Source organism: Cyprinus carpio, chromosome B1 (genome assembly GCF_018340385.1).
Source record: "Cyprinus carpio isolate SPL01 chromosome B1, ASM1834038v1, whole genome shotgun sequence".
NCBI lineage: Eukaryota > Metazoa > Chordata > Actinopteri > Cypriniformes > Cyprinidae > Cyprinus > Cyprinus carpio.
Genome location: NC_056597.1, coordinates 16,155,242 through 16,179,457, shown reverse-complemented (window position 1 = coordinate 16,179,457; position 24,216 = coordinate 16,155,242). Strand labels below are relative to the sequence as shown.

The window sequence follows — 24,216 nt, the reverse complement described above, 5'->3', positions numbered from 1 at the left end:
AATCACTAAAGCCTGCACATATCACCATAGTGTAAAATAAATAAAAGCACTTCTAAAAGTAGTTTTTGTGGCAGCATATTAGTGCTGTTAAACGATTAGTCGCGATCAATCACATGCAAAATAAAAGTTTTTGTTTACATAACATATGCATGTGTACTGTGTATATTTATTATGTATATATTAATACACACACATGCATGTATATATTTAAGAAAAGCATGTTGTTTATATTTTAAATATATTTATATATAATATAAATTATAATAATATAAATATATACATGTAAACACGTAAATATTTTCAAAATATATACTGTAAGTGTTTATTTATATATACACAATAAATAATCATTTGACAACACTAATATATATATGTGTGTGTGTGTGTATATACACACACACGCACGCACACACACACGCACGCACACACACATATGTATATTTATACTATACACGCACTATACACGCACGCACACACACATATACATATTTATACTATACACACACACACACACACACACACACACACACACACACACACATACATGTCCGAAAAATTAACATTCGCTGACCTTCAGGACGTAGATGAGCTTATTTCTTTATCAGAACAAATTTTGACAAGCTTGGATGAATGTAATATACAAGACTCCAGTATATCAATTAATGTCTTGTGAAGTGAAAGTCGTTTTTATCTTGAAACTGTCACTTGTGGCCAAAATACAAATCCATAATCCATAATGCTTCCTTTAATGAAAAAGTTAATCCCCTATTGTTCTCTTACATCAAAATCCACAGACTTGTTTGTATAGAACAGTTTTAGCTCGTAATCTGTGCATATTCATGTTTCTGATGAGACGACTTTTTCACTGAAGAAAGCAATATTATGCATAGAGGACTCGAGTTTTAGTCGAAAACAGCAACATTAAAAACATCCAATGATGGAATTGTTTCCATAAAGCTATTCACTTGACATTAACTGATGGACTGGGTCATGTTGATTACTTCTGGATTATCAACTTTTGTCGGGAAGTGGGGAAGTCGTGGCCTAATGGTTAGAGAGTTTGACTCCTAACCCTAAGATTGTGGGTTTGAGTCTTGGGCCGGCAGTACCATGACTGAGGTGCCCTTGAGCAAGGCACCAAACCCCCAACTGCTCCCCGGACGCTGCAGCATAAATAGCTGCCCACTGTTCCGGGTGTGTGTTCACGGTGTGTGTGTGCATTTTGGAAGGGTTAAATGCAGAGCACAAATTCTAAGTATGGGTCACCATACTTGGCTGTATGTCATGTCACTCACTCACTCACTCACTCACTCATTCACGTCATTATTGGATTATTGTTTGAACTCTCCTTCTGGCGGCACCCATTCACTTCAGAGGATCCATTGGTGAACTGGCTTTAGGGGTGAGTGCACTTTCAACAAATTTTCATTTTTTGAGTTCTATTATATTATTTATTTAATACACCTGCCATTAACATTCATTTCAAATGTTCTATTTAGAACCAAATTGTGAGATTTTAAAAGTATAAAAGTAATTTGTATACTTGGTTTTGGTTATCAGCATAAGTCATCAAGGGAATGATCTGAATTTCTTCAATTTTTCAAACACACAAACCTCACCCTCACCATATAATTTACAATATAAAAACACAATCTTCTTGGAGATACCAAGATGTCTCCCCATGTGTAATGTTAGAAGTCTGGAAATACTTCGTCCTACTTTGAGTTTTGTACTCAATCACTTACACAAGTAAGCACACACGTTTTTGGAATGCATCCAAACTCTTTCATTCATCTCTCCTGAACATTCCATTCCTGGAGTGATTGTATCAATAACATGAAAAGTTCATCGCATTGTTAGTGAATGAGGAGCCTTTGTTGTCATCTGAGAAGAACAAATGTCTCGCTCTGGCTAGGATAATCAATGTGTCTCTCTTTCTTTTGCTCTCTGTCTAACCTAAGAATCTGTTACAAAAAAAAGATATAAGGGTGATTATAGGGTTATTATATATGCTACTTGTGCAGCAGCAGTATGTTTTAAATACTCACACTGAATGGGCGTATGTATTGGCAGTAGCAAGTTCCTGTACTTGTTTTGCAGCAGCAATAATCTACAACAACAGCAATAACCAACAGCAGTAGCAATTCAGCAGCGTAGCAGATATATTCCACCAAGACCAAATACATTAACATTGTCATATCCATTACAATGCTAAAATCTTTGAAAATTGTCATGATAGAACTGTGGTCACATCATAAGACCCTTGTTTGGTCTTGTGCTGTTGAATCATGGGACAGGTCACAGATTCCTCAAGGGCAGACATATGGGGCTAAAAGAGCCCTTTACGGAAATCTGAAAAGATGATTTCCTGTTCAATCTATAAACTCAAAATGCACAACTGACAGTTTCCTGTCCATCAGACCTATATCTTACCACAGTCTGGGAACAACCCTAGACATCTGCAATGGACATGGGAATTACTAGTGACATCAGCTAAAAAACCTAGTCAGATCATAGTTAGTCAGTTAGTCAATGTTACAAAAATAAATAAATAAATAAACATAGGAAACAGAAGTACTTGTACTGTATTTTTTTTTTTTTTTGGGGGGGGGGGGGGGGGTTGTCAAAGGAGTTTATTTTGTATTAAAACTAACAGAAAACATCTCAGGTTACGTATGTAACCATGGTTCCCTGAGAAGCCTTCAGCATGATCTAAAAACAACAATAACATTGGCCGGCGACAGCCTGTGATGTCATCACCCAGCATGACCACAGTATTAAAGAACGCCAGGAGAGCATGTCACCCACTTACGTCTGAAGCATGGCAAGGGAACTAGAGAATGTTTTTTTTTTTTTTTTTTCACTTTCATGCGATGTCTCGTTCCCTTCTTAGGGAACCATGGTTATATACGTAACCTGAGACGTTCCCTTTCGAGGGAACTTCGAACTGTGCCCTCTAGAGGATGCTATGGGGAACAGTAATACCCATGCCGCCATGCTGAGGGGAGTGCATGCTAGAAACCACGGCGAGCACTAAGTACCAACTGTACCATAGCCATGGGAGTTGCCCCAAGGACGTCTTGACGGCTGTAAGTGACATTATCCCCTTCAGCCAAGGGCCTGAGCTGCATACCCTAAAATAACTTACCTGTTAAGGGCTGGGCTAGGAGGCCCAAGCATAGGGCAGAGCTCAAGGCTTGGAATCAGAAGAAAGAGATTCCATTAAGAGGATACAGCCAGATGTCTAAAAACCAAACCAGACCCTGGCCTGCCACTCAGGGCGGCTACCGCAAGTTCTGAATAAACCTGCTAAAAAAATGACTCTACAGATCTTTGGTCGCAACACCCTGCTCAGAAATGTATCAACAGAGATAGATAAAATGTGTGGAGCCCAAGGTGAGAGCCTGGGCCTAAACCAACTCAGAGAAAGGGAATGTGGCTGACAGTGTGTAACCCTTGCCATACAGGATTTTAGAAAGTGCGCACAATGCTTAGCGTGGACACTTACCACAATGTGGATTTTAGAAAGTGCACAGAGCTCAGCATTTGCACTTACTATAGCATGGATTTAGAAACACCATTGCTTAAAGGGTAACCAAAGCTGTATAAACTAGCCTAGGAGCCCTACGTGACTGTGGCACGCTCACAGAACAGAATCCGAAGCATCTGCTCACAGATGCCCTGAAGGGAGCGGCACGCTTGCAAGAGGCCCTTCACGGTGAGAAGAGCACAGCTAGTTCACTTAACAAGCAACCCGCCAGGGAGGCAGGAGATGACCCAGCCGCCTGGCATGATTGCTTTCTGGAGCTTAAAAGAGCGAAGACCCAACTTCAAAAATAGAAGGGGGACTCAGATGCTCATATCGAGAGGGGTGTGCTCATATGAGACCCCCAAGGGCACTGCTAATCTCGACCCACAAGGAGAGCAGCTCAACAGGGAGGTGGAGAGAGGCCTAACAACCTGAGGCTGCTACTCAATGGAGCTCAAACGAACGGAGGACGAGCAGAGCAAGATCTGTGGTGTGACGCAACTCAGCTATCAGGGGATAGACCCTAACCTTTATCCAGGTCTTTCAGCAGATCAGACTGATTAGCCTGAAGCACCGCCATGGTATGCAACAAGGCTGCAGCCTGACCTGCTTCGTATGCCCTGCCATTCATACAAGATGTATGCTGAAGGACGGCAGGGAGGGAGCCTTAAGAGAAGATGCCTCCCTCATAGAGAGATAGCAGGCCAGCGTCTCTTCAACAGGGGGCATCTTCTCATAACCATTCTCATGCATCCCCTCAATCTATGGATGCGAGATGAGAATGGATTTTTCCAAGCTTTGGAAGAAGCTAGGAAGAAATGGAAGGCTCATCTGAGCTGGAGGGCTATGGCTAGAATGAAAATGCTTGTCGAGGCGTCACTTTCTTGGCCCGCTTCCACAGCAAGTCAAGCCTCACCATGGCGTGATCCATAACCTCAAGCAGCTCATCATACGCTGGGCCAGGAGCATTGGGAGGACTCAGTCTCGACTTCTTTGTCCTCATCTGACATGTCCTGCTCATCCTGGCTTTGAGCCAGCAGAGCACTAGCCACTGGATCAGATGATGTAAGAGAGATAGCATCGTCGTCCAGCAGCTCACTCTCGTCCATGACTGATGAGTGCAAAGGGAAAGACCGTTTTTTAGCTCATCAGCCAGGTCCATCTGAGATCCCAACAAGCTCATATTCCTGAACCACAGGGAGCTGATGGCTTTCCCTCTTTCCCTGAAAAGCGAGACAAACGAGAGTGGAGCTTTTTTGTAGGAAAAAGCTCATAGTGCACACAAGCTGCCCCCTCAAGGTCATCGCAAATGTGTTCTTCGCCCAAACGAAAGATTGTGTGTCATCAGGTGTCAAATAACGAAGACATGGATTCACACACTTTTTAAATGCCTTACAAATACTGTGGTTGCACTGGGTGATGACGTCACAGGGTGTTGCCGGCCAATGTTATTGTCGTGTTTAGTGGTATGCTTCAAACACTGGTCACGCTGAAGGCGTTCCCCATAGCGACCTCTAGAGGACACAGTTCGAAGGGATCTAAAACTTTTTGTTGTTGATGTCTGTCCATCTGTTTGTATGAAAATAAACAATATCTATCCCACAGATGAACTATTAAGTTGGTGTAATTGTACATAAATAGCAACTGTGATCAGAATACTTGTTTTATTCTTTTTTTATTTACCAAGCTGTCATTTTGTCAAATTAAATAAACTACTGTCAGTGTGAAAAATGTTCTATCGTAAAAGCCCCAGAAGACCAACCTGCCTATAGCTGAAAAAAAGCCTTCCAAACTGAAAACAGCCAAGGAATTGTAAGTGCCCATTTTCTCCAAATCTGAACAGCTCAGTCTACTGGTTCTCCAAGAACGAAACAAAGTGGTAAAATAGAGAAGTCTGGGAGACATAGGACACAACATGAAGTTGAGAAGTAGAATAAAAGCAAGCAATGTTAGCAGTGGGAAGAGGGTTGGGACAGACTTAAAGTGATGAAATGGCCAAAAATGTACCCTTGTTCAAACCCTAAGTCTCCTTACCAATAAGTCAAAGCCAATAAAACTGTGTGGGAAATAAAAGGCTAGGATTGAGGAGGGCATTAAGTTCTTAAAATCAAATAAGCATGACAGACAAGCCTAAGAACACATTAGCTCTGAAATACAGACTCAAATTAATGGTATGCTACTGTTGCCTCTGGACTTGGAGGAGACAAAGATGAGATCAGGACAGGATATGTGCAAAGAAGAGGGTTGATTTGTGTCAGCTGGATCATTTCATGTGAAACCTAACCCATCTGGGCATGACCGTCTCAGAAAATTGGCATGGAAATGTAATTTTGTGGATCGCTGGCTAGATAAGGACACAGCATAGGGTTTTTTGAGGTGATACAATGATACAGGTTGGACTATTAAAATATATTCTTTACATGTATTTATTAAGTTGTTTACTGCTGGGTGCACATTTCTATTACTCAACTACAAATTGTAAGCATCAGCATTTTTTATGGTTATTATTTTTAAAACATTTCTGTTTAGCTTTAATTTATTTTGTCAGTTTTAGCTTTAGTACTTTTTTAAGTTTAAGATTTAATGTAATTTTGAGATTTAATTTATTTCAGCTTCATTTTAATTAGCATATATTACTTTTAAAATAGTTTTAGTTTTAGTTTACAAAAAAAAAAATGAAATTATTAAAATGCAATTAATTAATATAGTTTATTAGATCAGCAATACATTTCTGATGAAAGCCCTGCACATGACCTTAGACAAATAATAAGCTTGATTTATTAGTTGAAGAAAATAAATAAATGAATAAATAAATGCCTGCCATTATTTACATACTGTAATTTTATGGAAAACTACAACAACCAATACAATTTTCATAGTTTCTCATATTGTTTTCCACATAAATATTGGTTTATTACTTTATATTAAAAAATTTTTTTCTCACTTTTCTCAAGGAAATTACTTTTCTCAGAAAAAGTGACAACTTCCTCTTTCCAGGCATACTCATAGCCTGTTGAAATGATGCCGCCATAGCGATATATCTTAATCACCCAGACTGAAGAACGCAGATATGGAATCTATGGTGAGTACTTGATGACTAAAGTGGAATTTCCCAGGGTCCCATCAGACAGTCAAAAAGTCCCAAGATCATAGATCCAGTAAGTCAGCTATTGATTAAAGATGAATGCTTATGGAACATGACATTTACTGAAAATCTAAAGAAAGCAGTGTCATGAAAGCTTCCTTCATGTACACTTGTGCTGTATTCTGTGTCCTCCCATCAACAGAGCAGTTCAAATAAAAGGTCAGGCAGTACTATTCCAACTGGATGAATGCCGGGAAATGAGAGCTGTTGATGTTTTCTCCTTTCAATATTAATAGATAAAGCATAATTTTTGCTCTGATGACTCACCAACCTTAAAAGCAAAATGACATTCCTTTTTTCCTGAATGCCTAGACATGAAATTAAAGGTTGTTAAGGTTATAAATGGTCCACCAAGATTACGTAACCAGCCATTGTTTGAATATAGTTCATAAGCATGTGAAGGAATTTAAAGACACTAATACTTCTAATATGCTCATTAGAATAAATAGAGATAGATTTTGTGACAGTATAAACGTCTTTACAGTCACCTTTGATCAATTTGGTCAGTAATGGCATTTGTGTTCAATCTCAACACTGACAGTTCTTCAAACACTCCAATAAAACTTCAGCCCTTTCCTCCCCTCTCTTGCCAGAGCCTTTCTTACCAGACTGTACCTGGACTGACCTGGCTCTACCCACCTGGGGCTCGACCCCAGATGCAGGTGAGGGAGAGAGATCAGAAGTGAGCAATGGAGCCATTGTTCTGCACGCAGAGCCTGAGCCGTGACAGGGGGAATGGGTGCGATAGGGGCAGGAATGCTCTAGGATGAACTCACATCAAAGAACTACAGGCAAAAGGCCGAGAGGGAGGCATTCTGCGGACATGATTATAGGTACCGCACTCACTGGAGATAAGAAAGAATGAGAGGTTATAGTGGCGCTTGATAGGCACAGACCTGAGATCAGTTTTGAAGTGTCACTTAATAATGGCAGATTTTAGTGAGAATACAGAGACCTGGTCCCAGATCAGCATTAAGGGGATTTCAATCAAGATAATGTGACGGAGCGAAGGCTTTGAAAACCGCCTACTATGTCTTTCATTTCCTTTCTATGAGAAACTGTAAGGGTTTACATTTTCCTCACAGACTACCGTGATCACCTTCCATCTTTTGGTATTAGAAATATGAATGTGTGCCAACAGTTGTGGTACTATTAAGACTTTGTTTTTTTTTTGCTGAGAAAGGCCTAAATCAAATTATATAATTTATTATAGCACATTATTGATAGTATAGAGTCGTTTTCACATTTATAAGAAACGAATGTATTAAATAGATCAAAAGTGACAGCAGTCTTTTAGATTGTTACAAAATATTTCTATTTTAAATAAATGTTGTTCTTTTCAACTTTCTATTCATTAAATAATCCTGAAAAATGTATCATGGTTTCAATTAAAATATTAATCAGCACAACTGTTTTATATCGATAGCAACAATTTTTTTTTCATGAGCAAATCAGTGATTAAGTATGATATCTGAAGGATCATGTGACACTGAAGGCTGGAGTAATGACTGCTGCTTTCTCATGACAGGAATAAATTATATTTTAAAATATACTGAAATAAAAAACAGTTAGTTAAAATTGTAGAAATATATTTTACATATTTGACAGACCCCAAATTATTTTAGCTGTCAAAGATAATAAAAATCTGCAAATAAAAACTGCAAATTCAACATTAATGAACTCCCAGTTTGATCAAAATTTGATTATTGTTAACTATTATTACAAAATCTATATGAAATCTATTGTAGTAATTATCAGCAGCAGAGTCAACTAAGAGTCATTCATTTATAACCAACAACATAAAAATAAAAGATGGAGACATTAAATAATTTTTCCTCATTGAAAATCATTTTTGACTACTTTAAGATGAATTCGCTGAATTCAAATATACAAGCATCATTATACCAAAATGATGTTTTTGTACTAGTCCATGATATTTCTAAACATTTTTATAAATGATTTGCAAGTGAACATCACTTCATTGTGCCATCCCAAAAAGGCACATAATCACTTTTCATTGACTTTTAAATTAAATGTCCCTCTTAAATAAAAATAATGATAAAAAACCTAACACTAGCTTTTCTAATCTTTTTGTATTCTATCTATTTTTTTTTCTGCTTATTTATTATACAATTAGCAAAAGCAAAAAAGACCTCCAACACTAGCTTGTTCTATTCTTTTCCATCTGTTTTCTTTTCATTTATTATACAATTAAAAAAAAAAAAAAACTTGCTACGTGTACTGCATTAAGCTAACTGAGACTTGTTATAGCACTTCCATATCATTGCTCTTTTGTTGATTTTGCTTGGTCCATTGTCCTCATTTGTAAGTCACTTTAGATAAAAGTGTCTGCTAAATGACTAAATGTAAATGTAAATACACACAGATAAAAAAATACCCTTCACATGGGGTTCTTCTACATGGCTACATCTTCATGTGAACCAATGTGAGGGCCCTAGATAGTTTTCTGAAGATAAGATGCCTTTACAAGGTTAAAAAGCTAAATCTTCCTGCCACATCCATTTGTCTACACTAAAGCAAGGAAAAGTGAAGACCTCAGGAAGAAACTTGAGCACTTAATGCAGCCAAATGCTCCAGTCTGGTGTCCCATACCCCTTAAAACCACCCTGAATGCAAACTAACAATGTCAGGCTTTCATGGCCATGGAGCTCATGTTAGATAACAGAAATTCTCCCACTCATTCACACAGAAACATATGCAAACACATTCAAAAACACTGCTGCTGGTATTTTGGTCCTCTTCGCTCCTGCCAAAACCCTGCTGAGTTTTAGCCCAGTCTGGAAAAGGATAGTACAGTAAGAAATGATGCCCAGATGGGCATCACTTTCCTTGCACAACATAAATACTGTTTGCTCTCTTGTGTTGTGTCCCAAAAGTCCATTGCCATAACAACCTGGAAAATTAACCATGAATGCTCTCCATGTTGGGGCAAAGTTTGCGTGATGTAACCAGGCTGTGAACCCCACATTCCTGGCCTGATACAGAGAGGCTTTGATGTGCTTTGAAACAGGGGACCATTGTGCTGAAATAAGGCCTGCGTTTTATCATCCATCACACACCAGAATACCAAGTCACAGAGCTGTGGGGGTCATTACATAACACATTAGCCTCTACACAAATCCTGAACATCTCCAAATTCCGAGCTTGCAACTGATGTTATGAAGATCAACATAAATGAAATCTGGCATGATGCAACGTCTTCTCTTTGTCTCCATTGCATTCACACCTTTTCTAAGACTTGGAAAATACTAACATAGGCTTATTGGTAATACGTGATGATGGAGAAAGACGCACATGCTGAGTCTAGCTCCTGTTGCTTTCTGGTGTTGATTCCAGGGAGACACAGAGGTCAAATCGTAATGATCTCCTATGGTTCGCCAGCCTGGTGTCTGCTCAACTTGAATGCAAAACGGATGTTACCAGAACACCTTATCTGATGACATTTAATAATTTGGTAGCCAAAATTTTATGTAAAACTCCCTTTTCACACTCCCACAATCCAATAAGTAATTTTAACCACAGCACTGCAAAAAAAAAAAAAAAAAAAAAAAAAAAAAAAAAAATAAATAAATAAATAAATAAATAAATAAAATAAAATAAAATAAAATAAAATAAAATAAAATAAAATAAAATAAATTAAGATGCATTTTCTAGATTACAAAATGAATAAGATATTTAGTCTTGTTTACAGGGGAAAAAAAAAAAATTCTAAATTAAGTTAATTTTGCTTAAAAGAAGTAAAATTATCTGCCAGTGGGGGTAAGTAGATTACTCTTAAAACAAGATCATTTTACTTAGCCCCACTGGCAGATAATTTTACTTATTTTAAGTAAAATGCACTTAATTTATTTTTTTTTCCCCTGGAAACAAGAAACATAATTTTGCTTATCTAGTAAATGCACCTTAATATTTAGATATTTTGACTAGAAACAAGACAAAAATACTAGTTAAGATAAGCCTTTTTTTCTCAGTTATATATTGTGTTTAATAGCATTCTGTGCTGAAAATTACATTCACTTGTAGCGTGTATTATAAATGCACAACATTTAGTAAAATTTTCATACTTCTGCATAATTTCATAACATTGAAGTTTTATTGTTGCATAAAAAATATTCTGTTCATAAGTGATATTCACCTTAATTATTAGTTTTTCTTCACACATTACATGTTTCATCCATAGCACACACTGATTCTACTATCTTGGAACTTGGTACAATAATTAAACAATAGTAATAATAATAGAAATGACGCCTAAGGATCAGTCATGGTTTGTGTAAGCATGGACATAAATCATTTTCACACAGTAAATATTGAAAGGTTTTACACTACTAATCATAATTATAAAGTCGATACAATTTTTATTTTTTAATGTTTAATGTATTTTAATAAAAATAACTGTTTTCTACTTTAATATATTTTAAAATTATATTTATTCATGTGATGGAAAAGCTGAAGTTTCATTCAATTTCTCCAGTCTTTAGTGCCACATGATCCTTCAGAAACCATTCTAATATGCTGATTTGCTGCTCAAGAAACTTTATAAATTTTTATCAACTTTATCAACTTTATCATTATCAATTTTGCGCTGATTTAAAGTTTACATGGCAATCGAATGTTTTAACATTACACTATGTCATGTTGTGTGAAGAGCGTAGCAGCAGTGATGCAACTGAGAAACAACTGTCAGTTAGCAAAAATTAAACAACTAATGACAAAAAGGCCAATGGTACAACACAGCAGATATATAGAAGTCAGCATACATCAAAAGACCACATGAGTAGCAGCGAATGGCCAACAGCTATTTCTTAATAGCCTTGCATGCAACGTTTGTCTTTAGCCTAAGGGTGAGACCAACATCAGGGTAAATGCTTTGCTGTGCCCCAACAATGCATCTCTTTCAGCCAGCAAATGGCCATGTATCCATAAGGGAATGAAGAAGTTTGTTCTAGATATACATCACTATAGTAATAATCTTCAATTTCCAGCCACATCTATAGCTCTCTGTTCTGATATCAGGCAGCTCTTCGACTGACTGAACATCTGCTAGTGTTTAAGACAGATCCAGTGCCACCAGTTTACATACTTATTTTGGAAAGTAAAGTTGTATGCATAATTTCACTACGATTTACAAAAGTTTTTCATTTTCTGGTCTCTTTATAGGTTATATGATTTTTCACTCTGATAAAATGGTTAGAATCCAGTATCGAAAACATCAACTAAATATGATATGTATAAATAGCCATATGAGATATCGTCACATTGGATAATTTATTTATTCTTCTTTAATATATATATTTTTTATATTTATCGCTCTGCCATTGCATATATCACTTAATGTAGGTTATGATAAAAAACATGAAGTCATGTGAACTTACCTTCTCTGTCTTTCTCAGAAAGTACAGCAGAGGTCTGAAAGAAAGAAATAAAGAAAGATTAATATCTTGAAAATGATAAGTAAATACAAAAAATATTTCTAAAAAATATATGTAAAATCCCTAAAATACATTTTATCACATCTGAAGGTCAGCTTATATTTGAAATTCCTGAAATTGAATTTTGATAATGCTTTACGAGTTCATATTTCACTTTCAGGATCCAGAGGGGAACCAATAAAATAGTTTCACAATGTAACTCTATAAACATAGTTTACATTTCAAACCAATCCAGTATAAACTAGCCTACCACCTGTCCTTCTGAGTAAAACACTGTGTGTGTTTGTGTATGTGTGCTTATGCCCACTAAGTGCAGCTGGCTAAGAAATAAGGCCATTTGTGTAGCCTCTGCAACCTTGAAAACACCCTCCTCCTTACGAATAAGATACCCCACCACACACACACACATGCTTACCCTTACGAAAAAGAAGTTTATTCAAGTGTGCTATTAGTATACTTATTTTAAACTAAAAAATAGGAAAGTATACTTTTAGTTTACTTTTTATGTACTTCTCAGAAATGGGCTTTATGTACTTCTAAGATATATACTTATAATGACAATTAAGTATACTTGACTTATACTTACAAAAAGTCAAAATATACTTGAACTTTACTTAAGTATACTTAATAAAATAAACTTGAAGTATACTACTTTTTGGTAAGGGTATGTACCCTCTACAACGGCTGATAGTCTCACTGAATGTGATTAGCCATCATTTGTTAGATCACGTGTGAATTTACTGATAATGCTGCTAAAAGTTCGTTTTTCAACAAGGAGGAGGGGAGTATGAGACAAAAAGAATCCTGCTGCATATTTTTACCATGTCGGCACGTCTCAGTGGAAAACACAAAAAGTGTGTGTAAGTGATTATTTTAGCCACAGAATTGTGCCTGGAAAAATTGTTAATGTCTTTGCTTGGCAAAGGTATTTTTATGGTTTCCAAATTTAGCACAATTGTGAATTTGGTTAAAGACCTTTTTAAAGACTTCCTGTGTTCAAACAGGAAGTGTTGGCGGGACATATTGAAGGACTTTTCCAAAAGGCTTTAGCTAGGTCATAACAGTGAAGCATGATTTGCTACTGTCAGTTATAGGCAGTATTATGGGGCAGGACATTCTCATTGTTGAGAGCATTTGATTGGATAAAAATCTGCACATTGCAGGATGAGTCATGAACACTTTTAACGAGTTTTCCTGTAAAAGTCACTGCAGATTTTAAATGCCTAGCTGTTATATGTTAAACATGCTAATAGTTGTTGGTGCTGATAGTCTCGCGGTCAACATGTAGAGCCATTGCACTAAGGGCGTCCCAAGTTCGAGTCCGAGATCACGCACATTTCCCGATCCAATCCCCCTCTCTCTCCCACATCGCTTCCCAACCACTTACTGTCCTACGTATATAAATAAAGGCATAAAAACACCAAATATATATCCAAAAATAAAATAAAATAAAATAATGCTAATGGTTTAGGAATGCACTAAAGTGTTGTTATTGCTACTAAAACTATTAATATTGTTTTATTCCATAAAAAAGCAAAACAATGGAATTAAAAATAAATATTAGATGAAAAACCTAAACTAAATAAAATAAAATAAAATAAATGAAAACTAACTGAAATTGGTTTAAGTTTACGCTGAAATACTAAAACTAAAATAAAACATGAAATTGACATAAGCACATAAAAATAAAAACTTAAAACTACTCAAACTAAAATTAAAACCAAAACTGAAAATATAAACATATAAGCTAGTTCGAAGCTAAATAATATATTAGCGTAATAGTAAAAAATAAAAAAAAGTTTGCTAGGATATAGATGACCTCAATGCTAAAATGCATGTACAAAAAGCTATGAAACTCTAAATTAGATTTAACAGGGCCTCTAAATGACTCTCTTTCCTGAAACAGAGCAATGGCTATTAATATCTGTTCCTTTGTTAGTTGTTCATTATTGTTCATTATTCTCATGTGTTGACTTTTTTTAGTCAGGCCGAACAGGAATTTCTGTGAATCCGAAGGAATGTTGGGGTCTCCATCTCCGGGTGACCTTCATCCACAGAACTCCTGCTCTGTCTGCTGATCTTTGACTTTGTGTAATCCCAAAATCCCTGGAAACTATCATACTGACAGAAACACCTCCATCATCTGCCTCGAAAGAGTGATGCATCCTGTTATATGAAGAATGTGGCTTTCTCTTCAAAACATCAGAGCATATTCTTCTTCTTTATCTTCCATGCTTTTTCATGTTATATCTCTCGCCCCAGTTCCTTTATTGCCCTCTGTTATCACACATTCTCTTATTTTATCTACCCCGTTCTTTGTTTCCACATTCTTCTGCTTTTGTTAACGTACCCTCATCCCTGCATCCACCCATCCTCCTCACATGAAGCCAGATGCATGCTGGGAATTATCTTCATGTATGCAAGGGGTACGAGTGGCTTATCTAAGGAGTGTGCATGTGTGTTTAGCAAGATAACTGCATGATTGTGATCTTAATGAACACAGTGTACCTCAGACAGTTTGTTTTTGTGTTTGAATAGAAAATGTCTCCTAGCATAGTGTGTGCATCAGTGTAAAGAGATATGGAAACATTCTAAAAGGATTCTTGGCATTAATGACCAGAAAATATTTAAAGGTGAAGTGTTTGATTTATGTGCCTCTGGAGGCATCAAGTGGAATTGCAAAAAATCAATAAAAGGTATGTGAAAAACTGTGAAAATAAGAGCTTAAAAATTTGAGGTGAGTCGTAAAGTATGTCAGAATTCATAGTATCCGTAAAACAACATGATAAATCTGGATTTCATTTATACTACACACTTTATATATAATGTACTTTTTTAACGGTTGTGAAGCAAGTTGTGAAGATATTCTAACCAACAGTACTCTTTCTCCATAGCTAAAGACAAATCCACCCATTGCATTCCTCTCCTTGTTGATGGTGCTGCCACTAAAATCTGGATAAAGCATTGTCTCACACATATCTGATTATGGTTTATCTGAATCACACACATGCAGTTAATAAACATACATAATCAGTAAAAAAAAAAAAAAAAAAAAAAAAAAAAAAAACCTATAAAAACTCCCCAACAACAATGATGGTTCTCAGATATACAGCTAAATAATGACCCTAGAGATTTAGCTAACGGCAAAAAAGTCCCATGCTGGCACACTGCAAGCTATCAACAGTAAATCACCCTCAAACACTCATACATACACATGCATGCCAACACCAACAAGACTGTAAAGTATCACGGAAAATATACCTCAACGTGCATTAAAAACTCCACAACCCGTCGACTCAGGTTTCGCAACCATAATGTGAAATTAGGAGTCTGCAGATACTATGAAACATGATGCAGTAGAGCATTAGCCATATTATTAAAGCGTGACTGTGACCACCACGGTAACACATTCTACATTCCTCTATGTGTAGGCCTGTTGTTTTCTCAAATTCACAAAAACAACTCAAGGCCACCGACGGTGAAATACTATTAATACTTTGGAGAGCTTCTGGCATACTCGGAATAACTATATTTGAGTCCAAGCACTGTTATCATGTGCTATCCCAAACACACCACCCACCACCCTCATACGAGTGGGAAGAGGGTTAAAATTGGCTCAGAACAAAAGAATAAAAGATGGAGAGGAAGCAGGGAATGAGGTGGCAGAAAAATAGGACAATGAGATCAAATGAATAAATAACATAATGAAAAGCAAAACAGGCAAGCGTCACAATTACTATTACTCATATTGCTGGTCAAGGGTTTACTGAAATTATTAATTGTTCTAAAAACTGCATATGGAAATATGAAAATTAAATTTAAAATATCTAATTGTTATTACATATTACACATTAAAAATTCATTATTTTATGTTCTAAAAATATGAAATTGCATTTGTGTTACGGACTTTAATGATACATCAAATCACGTGGCCTGTTGAGAAGTGCACTACTACTTTCATAAGTAACTGAACAAATGATTTTTGTCTGCAAGATGAAAATTCCCAGATTTATATTGAAGAAGAAACTCAAACCATTTCTAAAGTAAGCACTTTGCTAGCAGTAAGCACAGTACTTCCATAATTAAACAAATAGTTTTTGTCTTAGCCATTTCTATAGTGAGCAGCCAGCTAGCAGTACACAACCAGCAAACAGCCACCTATCAGGTGAACTCTTACTTTCATAACTGATGATGAACAAATGATTTTGTCTGCAAGACAAAAATTTCCATAGATGTACAGTGAAGAAGAAACTCCATCCACAACACTCCATCATCAAACCATAGACAAAATTCAAACCAAATGATAACATTTCACTGTCTTAAAATTGAAAATTGTGTGTGGAAGAAATTGTTTATAATGTAGTAATTTTACAGGGTCCATCACACTTGCCTGGCAGCAATGGACCACCCAAGCACATGTCATATGTTACATTTCAGTCATGAGAGTGAGAGGTTTTTTTTTTTGTATGTGTGTGTTTAAGTATGCAATTGTGTGTGCAAGTGTGTCCCCAGTCGTTATGAGGCAGGATTAGGTCACATTTTTTGGCCTGTAAGGTCCCTGGGCACAGGTTGTCACGGCATTAGGGATCAGAGGTCGTATCAGGTGTCCAACAGAAAAAACAACGGGGTAGACCACTCAAGTATTAATTTACTCTGTGTGTGTGTGAGAGAGAGAGAGAGCGAGAGATGGGATAAACACATTTAACCAGTTGGCAGGGCAGAATTATGTGGATATACACTGAAGTTAAACATCCATCAAGTTATACTGGGAATATCTGAAGTAAAACACATTTTCATTAATTAAAACTCCAGCAAACAAATATGTTGTGCTTATCAATTCAGACAACAGTTCCACAGTTAAACCAAACTACAGTTAAAATTATAATCAAGTACTCTTGTGATGTTCAGCACATCAAAATAAGTGTACTTCTTTAAAGCACACTAAATTAAAACATAATGATTTAATATATACTTTAAAATAAAAACTTTTAATTTAAATTGTTATATAGTGAACTTTTTAAACCGTGAAAATTGGCTGATAAACAGTGATAAAATGCCTCCAAACAACTGTTTTCACTGGGGTGTGTGTGGTAAAATTCTGGTTTGGAATATTTATTTATTTATTTATTTGTATATATATTTTTTTTAAATTGTAATTTGTGGTGTTTGATACAACTTTGCTCATACATGGGGTTAGTTTTTTTTTTTTTTTTTTTTTTTAACCACGTATCCCTAAGTTTTACATTTTGGCAAGTAAGTCACCACACTGGTTGTGCTACAGACATTGTGTGGCTTTTCGAGAAGTGAGCTATTATTTTTCTAAGCAACCAGACTACAAATGGCAGCAATTAAATTTAAAAGTAATATCATAGCAGCTGACTTGGGCTCTTTTGACACCCCAGCAATGCTCTAGCAACCACCCTACAACACCCTAACATCACATCAGTGAGAAAATTATTAAATCTAAGTCTACATCGCTACATTGCCTCAAAGATTCTGCTTATAAAACTACTGAAGTTTTGAGAAAAAAAAAAAAAAAAGATAAGATAAGTAGTTGTGCATGATTGTGTGTGTGTGCAAGTTGAGCAGGTTGAACTGCAGAGTTTACCAGCCCCCTAGTCTGGTTAAGAATGTGCAGCTGGTAGGGGTCAGACTGGCCCACCCAAAGTCTGAGTGGGTAAGGTTTGTGAGTGTGAGTGTCTCGATGACACACACACACACACACACACACACACACACACACACACACACACACACACACACACACACACACAAATATTTGTAATGATAAGGATACTTATATACATGTTCTTTACACACAAATACATTTATATATATTCACATACATACAAACCAAGTTATTTTTTGCCTCAGGTCTTGGAAGGGACCTTATTTAAGTTTTTTTAATTTTTTTTTTCTGAAAATACAGTATATACATGCAGTTTGTAGAGTGTGTAGACACACAGATGCTATCTATACCCCCCGAACCTCAAACTTTTTCCATAACTAATGAAGACATTCCAGCACGTGCACTGAGAAACGTGGGAAAAATATGACCTCTCTTTTTTTTCCTCCTTCTTATTGAGAACACCCCCTTCTTTACCCCATAATAACTTCCATATGTTTTATGTGAACCATTTTGGCAGGAAGTGATGTAAATTGGCCCTCAGGGCATGTTACATGGCGTAAACTGTATTCCTGACTCAGTGATCACTCAAAACGTAGCTCCAATCCAAGCTAAAAACAGCCAGCTGCATACGGAAATGATCCTATCATTTAATGAGAATTTGAACATACAGAAATCCAATACAATTTTTCTCACGCACAAGTGTCCTTTGAAAAATATTCAGGTATTTCTATCCTTACCATTTTGTGAAATGTTGGTTATGTAAAATTGACCATGAATTGATTGATATTATTATGTTTTTGTAAAAACACATACACTCACTGGCCACTTTATTAGGTACACCTTGCTAGTACCGGGTTGGACCCCCTTTTGCCTTCAGAACTGCCTTAACAGAACTTTTTGGAACATTCCTCAGAGATTTTGGTCCATATTGACATTATAGCATCACACAGTTGCTGCAGATTTGTCGGCTGCACATCCATGATGCAAATCCCCCGTTCCACGACATCCCAAAGCTGCTCTATTGGATTGAGATCTGGTTAATGTGGAGGCCATTTGAGTAAAATGAACTCTTTGTCATGTTCAAGAAACCAGTCTGAGATGATTTGAGCTTTGTGATGTGCATTATCCTGCTGGAAGTAGCCATCAGAAGATGGGTACACTGTAGTCATAAAGGGATGGACATGGTCAGCAACAATACTCAGGTAGGCTGTGGCATTTAAAGGATGCTCAATTGGTACTAAGGGGCCGAAGTGTGCCAATAAAATATCCCCCACACCATTACACCACCACCAGCAGCCTGAACCGTTGAGACAAGGCAGGATGGATCCATGCTTTAATGTTCTTTATGCCAAATTCTGACCCAACCATCTGAAAGTTCAAACAGAAATCGAGACTCATCAAACCAGGCAATGTTTTTCCAATCTTCTATTTGACTTGTCAGTCAATAAATGGAAAAACAAAGTATCTGGCGTTACTTTTTTTGGAAAATTAACTCAGATATTTTCCTATAAATTAAAAAGTAATGTGTTACTTTACTAGTTACTTGAAAAAGGAATCTGATTACTGAAGAACTTTTATTACTTTTAGTAATCTGAAGAACTTTTCCACTATAAAGAACCTTTTGCACAGTGGAAAGTTTCCATGGATGTTATGGACAACTTATACCAATAAAGTGCCTTTTTTTAAAAGTGTACTTTAAAAGTTATATCAATCAAAATTAGAATCTAATGGAATGGGTCAATGAGGCACACCATTCTTGTGACTTGAAAGTTCAGTCTCATTTCCTACAGGCTAGAAAGGTTGTGGGTTGATTACAAGATCAGGAACTACATCTCATTTCCGTAGAGCATCGTACTCTTGGGCTGATGATACATGGGGCAACTTTTTGAGCAATGTTGCTGTCAATGGGCAACCAGGTGAGACACAGGGCCCATAACTGATCTTAAGTATTAGATATAAATTTGTTGCCCATTCTCAAGTGTGAAGTGTCCAAACAGTGTTGTTCAAAAAAAGTTGCCTGGCAAAATTGCTCAAAAAGTTGCCCTGTGTATCATCAGCCTAGAACATTCCCTCCAAATGTCACTAACCTCACAATAGCTGGTATTTTCCCCTTTTTTCCGGCCCTAATTGACTCCGTGGATTAGAGAAAGAGAGTCAGGATGCTAATCCCTGTAATCCAGTATAATCCAGGCTCCAATAACAATGGAAGACGCTGAATTAAGCCAACGGCACTTTGGGAAAACAAGAAATGAGGCTAACCTATGAAGTAGGATTAGAGTGCCATGCAGAGGCACACGAGGAGGGCGGTAATTACCCTGCTGGGCACAGTGGTCCGAGAAAGTGACACAAAAGCAAGACCAATGCTGTCTGAATGCTAGCAATCAAAGATGAACAAGAATTTATACATTTTTCTCTTTAGTAAAAGACACTATAAGTAAGTTTCAGAAAAGATAAACCTTACAAACTGTGCTCAGATACTAAAGTCTTCATGTTTGCAATAACAAATGAAAGTCACATTGTGAAATATAAGGTTGCAGTTGAGGAAAGTCAAAATCACAATATATTGTGTTGCAACTTTATTTCTTAAGTTAAGAAATAAAGTTGCAACATGTAAAACATAAAAATAAACTATAAAATATTATTATATATTATATATTATATGTTAAATATAGAAATGGGCTTCTATACATGAATAAATCAAAGTTCAGCATTATGTGATAATTATGTTCACATTTTCTTGAAATTACTTTCATTATATTTAATACATAAGCATGAGGGTGTGTATTGTACATAACACCTGTTTCCTCTTTTACATCATGATTTATCGTTATCGATGCTTTCACAAATAGGGGACCCTGTCACGCACATCTTTCCATCTCCTGCCATTCCGCACCTTTAAATTTATAGACAACAAATGACTGTACTTCACTTTGGCTGCCATCCTCTGTTTGGTATACAAATATGATGCCAGTTCCGACAGATGAAAACCCCTTAAGGCAGATAGATTTCTTATGCTGAGACCTTAGGGGCCTCAGACAAATATATTGAGCTCTGCCCATGCCAGGCCAATGAACTGTCAACATCACAATGCTAGCCAAATACACAAAAATTTTTATGCTCCTGACAAGCTTGAGTTATGAGATGAAAGTAGGCTGAAACATTCAGGGTTCTGGATCACGTGAGAAGAAAAACAAAGACTGTAATATAGTCAACACAACCAAATGTGTAAGATGTACTAAATGTTTTCCCTTATATTTATTCACCAATGATTCCTCTAAGTACTCATTGTAGATACCATTGAAATGAATCTGAAGGGTGGGAAAGCATATTCATAAGGCGGCTTAGATGTTCTCCATGACTGCCAGTGTCTCCTAAACACAGCTATCTCTTTCTTTTCAATCCTCTTACATAACCAGGACCTCAGAGTGGGTCATTGTGATTTGTGTAAAAACAATGATATCATATGTGTCATGTCTAATTTTTTCCCCTATTTTCTCTGACACACAGAGCAAGATAAATCCCTTGTTTTGGGCTGTAAGAATGCACGATACAGCATGCCTGACCTTGAACACTTCGGAAAACATCTATTTCCTGCTTAAGGTCAAAAAGAGGTTACATTTCCCACATCCTTTTCTAAAAAACAATCTTTTTTGACACCCATTCTCTCACTCATTCTCACCAAAGCCACTTTTAAACTGGGGAAAATTAGCCTACTCCATAGCTTTGCTGTTTGTCATTATTTTACTGATGGGGAGGGGGCATATAAACCAGCACACACACACACACACACACACACACACACACACACACACACACACACACACACACACACACACACACACACACACACACACACACATTTGTTTCTGTGAATTGAGAAGGAGAATTTATTTAATTTTTTTTTTTTTTTTTTTATTTCAGCTCCATTATCAAGAGGAATGGATGTCAATTATTCATAAAACACTTAGGGAAGGTGGTAACATAAGAGTTTTAAATTATTTAACATGGGAAAATATTCAGTTTAGAGGTACAAATGAACGTGTTTGTAGTGAAAACAGATTTAAAAAAACACTCAAAAATACTGGAATATTTTAGGTTGAGAAAATTTGCTGGAATGTGTATAATTTCTTTAAATCATACTTTTTTTATTGTTGCTGCTGTTATTTTTGAAAGAAGTGTCTTATACTCAAAAATTATTCTAATATGCTGATTTGGTGCTCAAGAAACATTTTTATTATTATTATTATTATCATTATCAATGTTGAAAACAGTTGTGCTGCTTAATACTTTTCTCTGATGTATAGAAGATCAAAAGAAATATAAATCTTTTGTAGTACTATAAATGTATTGCCACTTGATGCATCCTTATTGTACTAATTTCTAAATCCTAAATATGAGTTTAAATAAATATCTAACCCATAACTTTTGAACAATAGTGTTCAGTATTTCCATATATCATTCTCTCTCTCTCTCTCTCTCTCTCTCTCTCTCTCTCTCTCTCTCTCTCTCTCTCTCTCTCTCTCTCTCTCTCTCTCTATCTCCTCTCTCTCTCTCTTTCTCTCTCTGTCTCTCTCTCTCTCTCTCTCTCTCTCACACACACACACACACACACACACACACACACACACACACACAGAGTTAATTTCAGACCATGCGAGCTAGAGGGTGACTAATGCATTTTCAAACAGGCCCTTATGAGTCCTCATGATTTCATGACTGACACAGCTTCTAGTCCTTTCTCTAAGCATGTATTTATTTAACTTTCTGGCCATGGAGACTATGAGCACGTACACAGACGTTACCAGCATAACTTTGCTTTCTGGTATGGACATACAGTGACGCCTCAATAAACTTCATTATGGGCATTCACTGTCACTGCTACTGTGGCTCTAAATAACATACACTAGCAATGAAAGGTAGCTGTGGCCTTGCAGCGCTCCATTAGTGTTTAACATACCTTAGCAAGAGCAAAGAGGCTTGCGTGCAAATGCTGCGTATGTGCTAGTTAGCTTGTGTGTGTATCAAAAGGCCTAATCTTTCATGTGTTTACCAGGTACACTTATGTAATCCAGTGAGGAATGGCAGGAACGAACAAACAGAAAGGTGTGAGTAGAAGCTTACAAATGTGCACACACACTTCATGGTTGCAGACATTGAATAAGTGTCAGGGTAAACAGTAGTTTCTCTTGTAAACAGGAATGGCTTTACGCATACTTTGCAACACGTGTTCCACGCTATCATGACTGCGGGAACTTGCTCAAACGTGTAAGCTTGCATTCCCTGTGCCTTTCATTATAGTGTTTAATGATCTTCTTTCTGGCTCTATTTCTCATCTCTCATCTCCTTGACCTCTGTTTAAGCACTCTGCTATGTTGACCCATTAATCAAGATTAAATGGATACAGTAATTCAACGAGCAACTTGCTTCATTTTAACATTACCTCAGTCAAGATGACTACAGACTGAAAGATAAAGCAAAAGGGATCATATTGAAATATGAGTCCAGATTAGATTCACAAACAACAAGCATGTAATGGGTTATCAAAAAGAAGATTCTTACGCTCACCTCAGAATGCAAACTCACACAAAATCTCACTCGCATCCACAGACATCCAGACATGTGCATGAGGGGAAGATTGTAAGGAATGATTTTCAGTGTGTTTTAGCTGGTGGAAATAAACCATAAAAGCTGACAGACAGTAAAAGCTGGCAGTAAAAGCTGGCAGACAGTAAAAGCTGTTATTATCATGTTTCAGCAGCTTTAGCCACTCAGAGAGAAAGAAAATGAGAGACAAGATGAGAGAGAGAATCTTTCCTCAAGTACACTTTAAAGTGGCTGCTGGAACCACAGCACACTCTAATTTACTGTTTACTGTCATTCAGCATATGGAAAAGCATATGTAAATGTTGGACACTTAAGAGACACTTAAGAGATGACTGACACTGGGTTTAACCAATTCCAGAGCCATGGGAATGTATGAATGGTATGTAAAGGTGCTCCTCACATCAGTGAATAGCTGACCTGCTCAGTAGACTGGAAACTGCAAGCCTTGTATAAGTTATTAGTGTTTGATTTGATAAATTGTTCCACAACAGGTAATTGCAGGTTTTGGTTAACTAACCTCATTTTTTGGTCTAGCCCCAGAAGTTCCTGATGATGCCAATGATGACGAAGAGCGATAAAGTGGGGTGTTTAGAGACTGCGATGAGGCTGAAAGACTTCCCGCTGAATCCAGCATTTCTAAATCCACTTCCTGTTTAGGAAAAGAGTAGCATTGTCCTACTTTAAATGCAAAAACACATACTTAACAATTTGCTGAAATGAAATGTATGTTTATTTTACATAACATTCACTTAATTGTAAATAATTTGAAAGTGAAAATATATTGAAAAAAAAATTATTTGAAATTGCTAAAAAAATAAATCTGTAAAAATAAACAGATTTTTAAAGCGGCCTATAA

The 24,216-nt window shown here is 36.6% G+C and overlaps 1 protein-coding gene across 1 annotated transcript in view; it reads right to left on the bottom strand.

The window, feature by feature from the left end:
• Nucleotides 1-24,216, bottom strand: part of dlc1 (DLC1 Rho GTPase activating protein) — a 100,426-nt gene that overhangs the window by 59,244 nt on the left and 16,966 nt on the right. The window contains exons 4-5 of the mRNA XM_042716727.1: nt 23,878-24,009; nt 12,071-12,104 (exon numbers count right to left, since the gene is read on the bottom strand). Of these exons, the coding sequence (XP_042572661.1) occupies nt 12,071-12,104; nt 23,878-24,009 (166 nt within the window). The remainder of the gene's footprint in view (nt 1-12,070; nt 12,105-23,877; nt 24,010-24,216) is intronic.